The sequence below is a fragment of the Vipera berus genome (assembly GCF_964194415.1).
Source record: "Vipera berus genome assembly, chromosome: 2".
Classification (NCBI taxonomy): domain Eukaryota; kingdom Metazoa; phylum Chordata; class Lepidosauria; order Squamata; family Viperidae; genus Vipera; species Vipera berus.
The window spans coordinates 73,814,560-73,827,572 of NC_138203.1; the positions used below are offsets into that span (position 1 = coordinate 73,814,560).

Here is a 13,013-nt window from a genome sequence, read left to right on the forward strand (position 1 = left end):
TTTGCAATTTTAAGAGTGCTGCATCCCTCTGCAAGATATCTCACTATTTTTGACTTTTCTGAGCCTGTCAAGTCCTTCTTTTGACCCATTTTGCCAAAGGAAAGGAAGTTGCCTAATAATTATGCACACCTGATACAGGGTGTTGATGTCATTAGACCACACCCCTTCTCATTACAGAGATGCACATCACCTAATATGCTTAATTGGTAGTGGGCTTTCGAGCCTATACAGCTTGGAGTAAGACAACATGCATAAAGAGGATGATGTGGTCAAAATACTCATTTGCCTAATAATTCTGCACTCCCTGTAAAATCCGACAGGGAAGCCCTGATGAAATACAGTGCATGTACGTTTGGACTGACCGCTTCAAAACGATCTTTTGCCGATTAGAACACCTGTGCGCGTCTGCCTAATTCCTTGGCCATCAGGGTGGAGAAAGGAAGTCGAGTCTGCAAAACCGGGACCTGCCGCCTTCCCCTTCCCCGCGATGTCACCAACCGCTTTGGAGTACGGCATCCGACGGCAAAACGGAGAAGTCCTCCACTGCACAGGAAATGTGAGGAAGGGGGCGTTTCCTCCGTTCTAGCCTTTCTCGGTGGTTCTTCCGGAGATTTAAAACGTCACTTCCGTTTTTTTCCTACGGGCCCTAGGCCAATCACGGCGTCCTCTACCCCCGAATTCTCCGCCCCCTTTTTCCAACCAGTACTGAGTTGCCGTCCTGAGGCAAACAGGGCTCAGTTCCCTCCTTCGGGTCGCATGCGTCTCTCGCTCGCTCTTTCTCCTTCTTCGCCCCCGCCCCCCCTTTCTTTCCACCGCCAGACGCCGACGTAGCAGAAAGAAAAGAGATGGCGGCGGGCAAGGCAAAGGAAGCCGCGGCGGGAGGAACGCGAGGCGCCCGCAAGATTAAGGCGACGTCGCGAGGGCGCCGTCTCGAGCTGTAACCGTTCTTTCCCCTTAGGACGCCCACCCCCACCCGCCGGTCCCGTAGCTTCAACCCGCCAGAAAGGCAGCTCCGACTCCCTTCCTCTTCCTAGCGCCTCTCAGCCTTGCGAGGGGCGACGCCGGCCGCCGAGAGGAGCTTCCATTCCTTCGCTATTATGCTGGTACCTCTCGGGAACGGCGAGAGCCTCCCGGCCGCCCGAGACAGATGCTGAAAACCCTTCTGGCTCCGGCCGCCGTTTCTGCCTGCTAGGACGGCGCCTGGCCGGGACGCTGGGTCCCTCTCCAGCCATGTATTTCCTCAGCGGCTGGCCCAAGAGGCTGCTCTGCCCTATAGAGGCTCAGGAGCCCCCGCTCGGTATTCAGGCCGACCCGCAAAGGACTTTGTTCGCCGTGTTGTCCCCGTCCCAGCTCAGCGTCTGGTACAACAGGGTGAGTAAAGCTGCTTCACCGCGTCGTCACCCTATAATCACCTGCCTGTTTTTGGGCTGCCTTCTCCTCCCGAAGCGCTCTCCTTTTTCCCCCACCCAGCCAGATTACTCCGTACCTGACTTTAGCGAGCCTTTCTTCCCCCCTCTCGGGTTTGAATAGCGAGAAAGATGTGTGTATATGTATATGTGTGTTTGTGTGTGTGTATACATGTATGTGTGTGTACGCATGTATGTATACATATGTATACATACGTGTATACATGTATACATGTATGTATGTGTATGTATATATATATATATATATATATATATATATATATATATATATATATATATATATATATATATATATATATATATATATATATATATATATATATATATATATATATATATATATATATATATATATATATATATATATACACACACACACACACACACACACACACACACACACGTGTGTGTGTGTGTGTGTGTATACATATATATATGTGTGTGTGTGTGTATATATATGTATATGTGTATGTATATGTGTGTATATATATATATGTGTGTGTGTGTGTGTATGTGCGTTCATGTGTAGCCTGGGGATGTGATGATGAATAGGGAAATACTTTAGAAAAAGTGGCTCAAACAAAACTTGTGGCTTTGGTTTGTGGTATGGCTAACCTGAATGTGACTGTGTTAATGTTATCCTTTTAAATATGGACTGAGGGGTTTAATATTTTTAAACTGTGATTTAATTTTTGCGGCTAGACTTAATTTAATTTATTTTAATTTTATATTGGATTGTTTTTAAATTTTCCTTGTAAACCGCCCTGAGTCCTTTGGGAATAGGGCGGTATATAAACCAAATAAATAAATAAATAAATGTGGGTCCTTTGCCTCTTCTCTTAAATCTTCAGATTGACAGCATTGTTTAGATGTATTTTTAGTCACTTAATGGACTCTAGAGGTGTGAGAAAGTTGATTGCAAAGGGATGCTTACTTAAAAAGAAAGGACTTGTTGTATCATTCTTGGAATGCTTTATTTTCTTTTGAACTTTACTAGTATTTCTTAATCTCAGTTCCAAATCTGCCTTCAGGTACATACAGGTAGTCCTTGATTTAAATTTGTTGCTGAGGAGACATTTGTTAAGTTAGCTGTGCCCCATTTTATGATCTTTCTTATCATAGTTGTTAAATGAAGCATTGTGGTTAAGTTAGTAACACAGTTGTTAAGTGAATCTGGCTCCCCTATTGACTTTGCTTGTCAGAAGATCATAAAAGGTAATCACATGACCCTGGAACACTGCAACCATCATAAATACATACCAGTTGCCAAGCATCTGAATTTTGATCACATGACCATGGGGATGCTACAGTGGTCATAAGTGTGAAAAATGGTCATAAGTCACTTTTTTCAGCGCTGTTATAACTTGAATGGTCACTAACAGAATGGTTGTAAATGAAAGACTATCAGTAGTTGTAATGGCTTGGGCACAGGGGAAAAAATAATTCCAAGAAACTGTTCGCCACTTTTAAAAGGAGCAGCAGAACTGCATTCTCAAGAGTTCAATCCTGTGATATTTTTCCTAAATTATATTTACATTTTAGGCAAATGGCAATAACTCCTCTTGAATTTCCATTTTGTATACTTGTGACAGTTATGAAAAGCATTTAGGTTTGCATCTGAAATGTTCATAAATTTGAGTTTCTTCATTTCATACATTTGTTCCATTGGATATCAGAATCCATGGAAGGAACAGGATGTGCTGTTTATATAAGATACATAAGAGATGTATTTAGAAAGAACCAACTAACAGTAATGATGAAGGTAATTTGGTGGGTTTAAATTTTCTGTAAGAGTGAAATGTATTTCAGTAACAGTAACGACATATCTGACAGTATAGTACTGTATACTCAATTACTATATACACCATATGGTGCCCATGCCTTAACATTTTTTTTTCTGTAACTGAATTTGAATGTATTAATATCATAGTGTAATGTCCTATCAATCTGTTGGTCTAAATTTAACATTAATACTTTGATTTCATAAAATCCAGAAAGGAAATTGAATTTTAGTTGTTCCATTTGCCTTAGCTTCTATTTCATTTGGTATCTATGATGCAATATTGTGTTGCAATGGCAGTCTGTTAGTTCCAGTAGTTATTTCTTTGTGACTATTAAAATAATGATCTTAATCATGTTTATCATACTATTACATATGTTTGCATTAGAGTGTAATTTGTTTGGGACAAAGCAATGTGTTTTTATATTAGATGTGATGTTCGATAAAAAACATAATCCTGGAAGGAAATTCAGAAAACAATGATTAAAATTAAAATGATTGGACAACCTCCTCAAGGGATTTCTTAATTTACAAAAAAAGGTAGAGATGGAGCAATAAAGAAGAGAAATTTAAAAAGCGAATATGAAAAAAAGAATATCAGATATACTGTATTACTAGAACTGAAGATTAGAGAATCAAATGTAATGGAAGGTATAGGATGAAAAAGAAAATATATAATTACCTACAGCTCACTTTCTCAACACGTATTAATCATCTACGTGGCATTAAACAATTTTGAATGCAGTTCTACATATACTTCCATGAGATTAAACTCTGAACTAAGTACCAGAATATCAATTTCCAAATGTATTATGCCATTACACAGCCTTTGGATGGCTGTTAGTTGTAAAGGATGAATACAATTTATTTTTGCTCATAATTTATAATTTATCTTTCCATTTTTCTGGCGAGGAGGGCAAGTTTATAATCCATTTGCAAACATCCAGTGTAATATATGTATGTTATTAGGTTATTTGTGCAAATACAGAAAGCCTTTGTTATCTTCAATTTTGTTCTAGTATTTCACATATGTATAACTTTTTAGAATTTTTTTGTATTTTATATGCCCAAATCCCAATAGTTCTGAATACATCACCAACCTTTATTTGTGCTCTTCCTCTTGTCCTAATGACTTCACATGAAGTTGTGAATTCTTTAAAAGAATCTTCAAACAGAAGTTGGATGGTTATTGTCAGAGTTGCTATAATAGAGTCTGTTTTGAGATGGTGTTGGATTGTATGACAACTAAGGTTCTTTCCAGCTCCGATTCTATGAGTAGATTGCCAGCTTGTATAGATAAATATTTTTAGACAAATGCATAGTTTATACATGTGTCTATAAATGGTATCAATGATTTGTAATGTGTTTTATGTAAATATGGCATCAGAATTGTAAAAAAATTTCACTATTAACAAGAAGCATTGCTGAGAAGCTATTTTTTTCAATATCTGCTATTAGAAATTTCCCTTTTTAATTGGATATTAACAATGCGAGCTATTTTATTATATGTTTTGTTATATCCACTAGAGGTGTCAAACTCAATTTCATTGAGGGCCGCATCAGCATTGCGGTTGCCCTCAGGGGGCCGGGTGGGTATGGCCAGGGTGGGCGTGACCTACTGGGTGGGCGTGGCTAGAGCGCGTATGGCCTACTGGGTGGGCGTGGCCAGCTCTACATTGTTCGCATCAAGGGTGCCTATGGGGGCCTGGGCAGGAATGGGACAGATCTGAGGGTCTCTGGCAGAAGGAGGGTCTCTGGGCCAGGGCCAAGGCAGTGGGGGCCGTTCCCTCACTGTTTCCAAGATGGCTTCGCGGGCCACATGAAACCACTTCGCGGGCCGGATCCGGCCCCCGGGCCTTGTGTTTGACATGTCTGCACTAGATAAAATATCACTGAAATGAGTTTGATCCAGAGGGTTCTGTCATTAAAGTAAGAATGGAAGCTATATTTAATAATGATTTGTTCCCAATAGAGCCAGTTCTGTTCTGTGTAATAGAGGGACCTTTTGAACAGTTTGTGTGGGGTAGAAGGATTGCAGTAAAAAAAAACCACACACACAATTCAATAGAGCAGCTAAGAAGTTGGGACAGAAACCAGGAAATATGCATTTTAGGCATGGGAGATGGCTGGGTGGCATTGAGACAGTCACTCTCTTGGCTCAACCCACCTCACAGGACTGTTGTGGAGAAAAGAGGATACATATGAACACTGCCTTGAGTTGACAATACAAAAGAGGGATTTAAACAGTTGAAAAGAGGAACTTTTTCAATTTCTATTACTGCTAACAATATTTTCTACTGCATCAAAGTATACCATCCGCAGTGTGATTCCAGTTGGCAGCAACCATTTGCAAACATGTTTTCACTTGTAAATTGCAGTCCAATTTTACATTTCTAATATGTAAAGCAGTTTTTTTCTGAAATTATGCATATGAACACTCTTTTGGATAGATGAAGAACTGGGTGACCTTTGTATTTTTTGGAAAAAGACAATAAGATTATGACTCTCTCTTAAAATCTAAGGCAGTAGAGGGAAAGGAATAGGGTCAGTGCAAGAGCCATGTTAAGATACTTAATATGACTTCCAGGTTTCAGTTTCCAACCCTTTTGGGCCAATAGATGGATTTGGAACTGTGCCATAGTTGTACTAAATAAAGTGGCAAACATCGGAAAACTATTAACAATTCACTAAATACTGTTGTAATGAGCATGGCATGTAGCCATTTTTTTGAAGTCAAGATACTGAGGCTAAAGATAATTTTAGCAGAATGGTTTTAAACTGTATGAGTCATAATTACAAATATGCAGAAGGTATAATGGAAAGCTTTTAAATAATTAGCAGCATCTATGGATAACTATATTAAAGGAAAAAGCTTGTTAGGCTTATTCTCTATTCCACCTTTTCTTTAGATGCTTATGTCTGTTTCAGCCTGCTACATTCCAAATTATTTCAGAAGTAACTCCCATAAAGGAACAGTTAGTGAAACAGTGAGTTTTGATACAGAACATCCCTGTCGCTGGTAATCAAAAAATTATAGGGTTAGGAGTGCATGTAACATAGATGTGTGTGTGGACAAGAATATCAACCTTGCTGTCAAGCAAAATCAAGCTTTTAATAGCGAGTGCCACACAAAGTGCACTAACCAAACAGGTGGTAAGAAAATAGGGGAACTCAGGCACCACACAGGTTATGTATAAAGTAAACACAGGATCAGTCATAAAGGACTCAAATGTTTATACACCAATGCACAGAGTATGAACAATAAACAGGGTGAACTAGAAATTCAGGTAAATAAGGACAGATATGATATTGTTGCCATTACAGAAACATGGTGGGATGAAACCCACAAATGGACACACAGCTAAAGGGATTTAAATTATTTAAAAGAAACAGGCCAATAAAAGAGGAGATGGAGTTGCTCTATATCAGACATGTCAAACTCGCAACGTCACATGACGTATCACAACGTATCTGAGCTTTTTCATCATTGCCGGCAATGGGGTGGGTGCAGTTTCTTCATGACGCATTCGGCCTGTGGGCCAGCAGTTTGACACTCCTGCTCTATATAAAAGAAATAACTACATCTCTACAGAAATAGACCACAACAATGATGAAAACTGTCTTGAATGCATTTGGGTCAATATAAAAGGGGGAAAAATGACATTGCCATAGGTATATACTATAGGCCACACAACCAAACAGAGAAAATAGATTAACTTTTTGCTAGTCAGCTAACTAAGGTATGTAGGAAGCACATCACAATAGTAATGGGGGACTTTAATTATACCCTGACATCAACTGGGAGACAAACTCTGCACCAAGTGGAAGATCAAGCAGATTCCTGACAAAACTAGCAGACAACTTTGTCTCCCAAAAAGTAGAAAAGGGAACTAGGGGGTTAGCCATACTAGACCTAATCCTCACTAACAGAGATGAAATGATAGAAGGTGTTGAAGCCACAGGAACCTTGGGGGGAAGTGATAATGCAGTATTGGAATTCAACATTACGGAAGCACAAGCAATAGAACACAGTCAAACTAGAGTCTTGGACTTTAAGAGAGCTAATTTCAATAAACTTAGAGCTTGGGAAGGATTCCATGGATGAGAATCCTCAAAGGGAAAACAACTCAAGAAGCTTGGGAAATTTTGAAAAGTGAGATAATAAAAGCCCAGTCTAGCACAATACCAATAAAGAAGAAAAATTACAGCTCTCAAAAGAAACCAGTATGGCTGCATAAAGAACTCTCTGATAAATTGAAACATAAAAAGGACAAGTATAAAAAGTGGAAAGAGAGGCACATAACCAAAGAGCCTTGGTGGAGCAGTGGGCTAATGCCTCCTTAAGTAACACCAGCTGCCTGCAATTAGTGCAGGTTCGCATCCCACCAGGCTCAAGGTTGACTCAGCCTTCCATCCTTCGGAGGTAGGTAAAATGAGGACCCAGATTGTTGGGGGCAATTAAGCTGACTTTGTAATAATGCCGCTTGGGGTGTGTATGAAAGCCCTAATAAGCAGGCATATACATAGAATGAAGGCTACTGCTAAGCTTGTAAGCCGCCCTGAGTCTTCGGAGAAGGGCGGAATATAAATGTAATTTAAAAAAAAAGCAGAATATCAGCAACTTGTCAGAGCCTGCAAAGATGAAGTGAGGAAAGCTAAGGCTCAAAATGAACTAAGGCTTACGACCAAAGTCAAAAATAACAAAAAAAGCTGCTTTCAACATGTAAAAAACAAGAAAAAAGTTAAGGAAATGATTGGTTCATTAATGGGGAAAAGTGGCAAGAAGATTACAAGCAACAGGGATAAAGCAGAACTATTTAACTCGTTTTTTGCATCTGTCTTTACACAAAGGGAAAAAACAGTCCAATCTAAACAGTGCCATTAGAAACACAAGATAGGCAAGAAAATGGTAAGTGAGCACCTGTCCAGCCTAGACGAATTCAAATCACCAGGACCAGATGGATTACGCCCCAAGGTTCTCAAGGAACTGGCAGATGTGATCTCAAAACCACTGAGCTATATTTTTCAAATATCCTGGAGCACTAGGGAACTACCAGAGGACTGGAAAAGAGCTGATGTAGTTCCCATCTTCAAAAAAGGGAAAAAAATAGATCCAGGAAACTACAGACCTATCAGCCTGACCTCAATACATGGGAAGATTCTGGAAAAGATAATCAAACAACAAATCAGCGAATATCTAGAGGCAAACAAAGTAATTACTAAAACCCAACATGGGTTTGTCAAAAACAGATCATGTGAGACAAATCTTATTGCATTCTTTGACCAAGTGACAAAATTAGTGGAACAGAGGAATGCTGTGGATATAATTTACTTGGACTTCAGTAAGGCATTGGATAAAGTAGATCACAACCTACTACTTGATAAGATAGAAAAATGTGGATTAGACAGCATTACCACCAGATAGATTCATAGCTGGCTGACTGTGTGGTCCTCAATGGAACTGCATCTACATGGAGGGAAGTGTGTAGTGGGGTGCCCCAGGGCTTTGTTCTAGGCCCAGTGCTCTTCAACATCTTCAACAATTTGGATGAGGGGATAGGTGAGGAACTCATCAAATTTGCAGACAACACCAAGCTGGCAGTAATAGCCAACACTCCAGAAGATAGGCTTAAAATATAGGAGGATCTGGACAGACTTGAACACTGGGTGCTGTCTAACAAAATGAAATATAATGGTGAAAAAAGTAAGGTTCTACATTTAGGCAAGAAAAACCAAATGTACAGGTATAGTATAGTATAGTATAGTATAGTATAGTATAGTATAGTATAGTATAGTATAGTATAGTATAGTATAGTATAGTATATACTATATGTTTTGTTGTTAGCCGCCCTGAGTCCTTCGGGAGATAGGGCGGGATATAAATCCCATCAATAAATAAATAAATAAATAAATATAGTATAGTATGGTACCTTGTTCAATATTAGCAACTGTGAGAGGGATCTCAGAGTCCTAGTGGACAATCACTTAGATATGAGCCAGCAGTGTGTTGCAGCTGCCAAAAAAGCCAACACAGTGCTAGACTGCATTAACAGAGGGATAGAATCAAGATCACATGAAATATTAATATCACTTTATAATGTCTTGGTAAGGCCACACTTGGAATACTGCATCCAGTTTTGGTCACCACGATGTAAAAAAGATGTTGAGACTCTAGAAAGAGCAACAAAGATGATTAGGGGACCAGAGGCTAAAACATATAAGGAATGGTTGCTGGAATTGGGTATGTCTAGTTTAATGAAGAGGGAGTCAAGCTATTCTCCAAAGCACCTGAAGGCAGGACAAGAAGCAAGGGATGGAAACTAATCAAGGAGAGAAGCAACTAGAACTAAGGAGAAAGTTTTTGACAGAACAATTAACCAGTGAAACAACCTGCCTCCAGAAGCTGTGAATGCTCCAACACTGGAAGTTTTTAAGAAGAGACTGGACAGCCATTTGCCTGAAATGGTATAGGGTTTCCTGCCTGAGCAGGGGGTTGGACTAAATGACCTCCAAGGTCCTTTCCAACTTTATTATTATTGTTATTATTATAGCTTGTAGGTCCTATACTTGTCTATGTTTTAATTAACTGCTGCTGCTAAGTTGTGTATGGTATAAGGCAAAAGTCCTTTAATTCATGATTCTTAACTAGTTACGGTTTAATGCTACTCGGTACAGGAATCACATTGGGATTTGTGAACCTATCTGCATGTCTTTCATAGTTCTTCCACTTTAGCAAGGGTTTTACACTTGTTTCCCTCAGGATTTCGATAGTGAGAAGATCTCTTCCTCTGAGCATGCCTGTTTCTGGGGTGCTGCTGGTTAAGGCTACTAATTCCAAAGCTATGACTAAATAGAACAACGGTTATCTCATTTAGAAAATAAGAGGAGGGCATTTCAGGTGGCAGGTTGTAGCTGCTTTCATATCACCTTGCCTTTATTTAACAATTTAAAAGTCCAACAGATCCAGAAAATAAACCATGAATTCTCACAATCTGTATGTCATCCTACTGAAGACAGTTGGATTTGAAAGACATAGATATTAAAACAGGATTCCTGAAAGGTCCTGTTGGTCTTACAGAATTATTTTCTTACCTACAAAAACCACTACCAACATTTTTCTTTCCCAATTATGGATTATTAATAGCTTCAGTTTTTCTTCCATTTTCATTGAAATTACGCTAAGCAGAAGAAGGACTTTCTGTGCTTTTGTGTAGTCTAGTAGTTTCACAAGTCTCTTCATAGCACATTTCCCATTTTTTCCATTTTTCAGGTACACTATATGTGTACGTGAAATCTTTACCATCCATTCCAGGGGGTATTGCAAGATTCATCCAGGGTTTATAATGAACTTCAACATGTTAAGGCTCCCCCAGACGCACTGGGCTGACTTTCCATTAAACAAAACTGTTCTATTCCCCTTTTCCTAAATATTTAGAGTAGTACTCATTAGCTTCTGATAATTGTTCATGTCAGTGCTGTTCTATGAACTGTCTTCTGAACGACTCTGTGAGGATTTCCAGTTTAATTAGGAAACAAACCATTGCAAGAAAAAACATTTGCAAGATACACAAAAGACCTAGGCAATTTGCCTCATATTGTCTAGCAAAAATGTCCACCATAGCAATAATAAACAAAGGCATGTAGGCACACACATAAAGCAAACACATACTACAGCAATCCAGACAAAACATTTAGAAGACCATATATTCTTTTGTATTGGTTATAGTCATTCCTGTGTATTCTTTGCTACCCCTAGCTTTTTTTTCCTGAAGGCCATTTGCTAAATATATGTTGCAATATACACATGAATCAAGAAAAACAAGGTAGAGTATTAGCATCAGAGGAACTATCCAAGTGCTTTATAAGCTCTTTTTCTGATTTTCAGAAATGTAATGTGAGCTTAATTTTTTTAAATTGACACATAAGAGAATTGGTTGATATATAACATATGATATGCTTATTACAATGCTCAGCTATCACTGTAATTTCCTGCCATCGACAATGCATATTTAATGAGCTGTATTGTACAACACATAGGACAAAAAATAAGTAATATTTGTTCTGAAAAAATCACTTGCAAGCAGATTGTGATAAGGTTTTGTGTAGCAGAGACAAGACTTGTGCTCTGTCATCCTTATTTTTACAAATATCTGAAAGCCCTTTAACCCACTGAATTGAGATGATACACAACATTTAGAATCAGCAGGATAGCCTTCAGAATCTAGTAAATGAGCTATACCATATTTTCCGGCGTATAAGACGACTGGGCGTATAAGACGACCCCCGACCTTTGAGAGGATTTTCAAGATTTTTCGTCTTATACGCCAGAAAATACTTACATGCCAGTTGCCAAGTGTCCGACACAAGCCCGATTCAGACCCGTCTGATGCAGATGGTACAAAGCCCTGCCGGTTCCCGCCCGACGCCGGATGGCTCCGCCGGTGCCACCTCGAGAGGGAAGGGCGTGAGGCGCCTGCCACAGCTCCCTGAGGACTCCTTAGCAGCTGGGGAGCGTGCGCGTGCGCAGGACTGCCCTGCCAGCTCCCGCCTGACGCCAGCCTGCCCTGTTTCCTCCACAGTGAGAAGGGAGGGCGTGCCTTCCCGGGCTCGTCGACTTGCAGCCATGCCAGAGCCGAAAGGGGCTTTTCCTTCCACCCACCCTTTGGTTTAAGCTCCCGGGGTCTGGCGTTTGCAAGGGGGAGGGGAAGGGGCTTAGAGGCTCTTGGGGGTGGGAAGGGAGAGTCACGTTGGAGGGGGGACTGGACTAAGGAGGCTTGAAGTTGCTTTGCAAGAACGGGGGCGCTTGATTGATTTATGTACTATTTTCCGGCGTATAAGACAACTGGGCGTATAAGATGACCCCCCAACTTTTGAGAAGATTTTCATGGGTTAAAAAGTCGTCTTATACGCCGGAAAATACGGTAAATAGGTAAAATAGGATTGCTTCTAAAGATACAAAAATCAAATTGTTAATTGCAGTGCTTATATGATTTTTCTGATACATGACTACACTTCATATTTTCATATTTTGAGTTGCCAATTAAAGTATTTGTTTTAAAAGTGTGAAGTACTTTTGGCATATCTTTCAGCAAGATTAGAAGACTGAAAATTTAATCATCTTTCAAACAACAGTTACTATTTATAATTGATAATAATATGCTTCAGTGCTATGTGACATTTTCTTTTAAATGTTTAAGCTCTTGTGTAAATGATAGAAAAGTGAAATGCACGTGAAATGATAATGCATAAGGAAAATTAAAATTTCTATGTATGACTTTGAAAAAGAAGTCTGATATCAGAATGTAAAGCAAACAAATACATCAAGAATGTCTGAAAGTAGCAATATTGATTTGAGATACGAATTTGTTTATTGTTTGTAGAAGGATAGTTCCAGAATGCTCTATCTTCTGTGAAACAAATAAAAGCATTTTTGAAATAGCTGGTCAGCCATAGTCTTAATACAGTCAACTTCTTTTCTGCTTTCTCCTTGCTTTTCTCTTCCATTTTCTTGATGAAAATGAAGGCTACTGCTAAGCTTGTAAGCCGCCCTGAGTCTTCGGAGAAGGGCGGGATATAAATGGAATTAAAATAAAAAATAAAATAAAATTTTACCAGTATATAAAATAAGATTAGTTGGTGCTAATGCTTCGATACATGTCTATTCAGAAGTAAGATTTCAGTAGAAGTTTCTATCAGATAAATTTTTATAGGCTTCCATGTAAATAAACACTACATCCATAAAAATATTTTATTGCTCCTACGCAGTAAAAAATCTTCCTTAGAAGTATGTTAATTTATAATACATA

General features: G+C 39.2%; 1 protein-coding gene across 1 annotated transcript in view; it reads left to right on the forward strand.

The window, feature by feature from the left end:
• Nucleotides 1–839: 839 nt before the first annotated feature.
• RIC1 (RIC1 homolog, RAB6A GEF complex partner 1) overlaps nucleotides 840–13,013 on the forward strand; it is a 52,435-nt gene continuing 40,261 nt past the window's right edge. Inside the window, exon 1 of the mRNA XM_081317135.1 lies at nucleotides 840–1,371. Within this exon, the coding sequence (XP_081173261.1) occupies nucleotides 1,231–1,371 (141 nt within the window). The 5' untranslated portion in view covers nucleotides 840–1,230. The remainder of the gene's footprint in view (nucleotides 1,372–13,013) is intronic.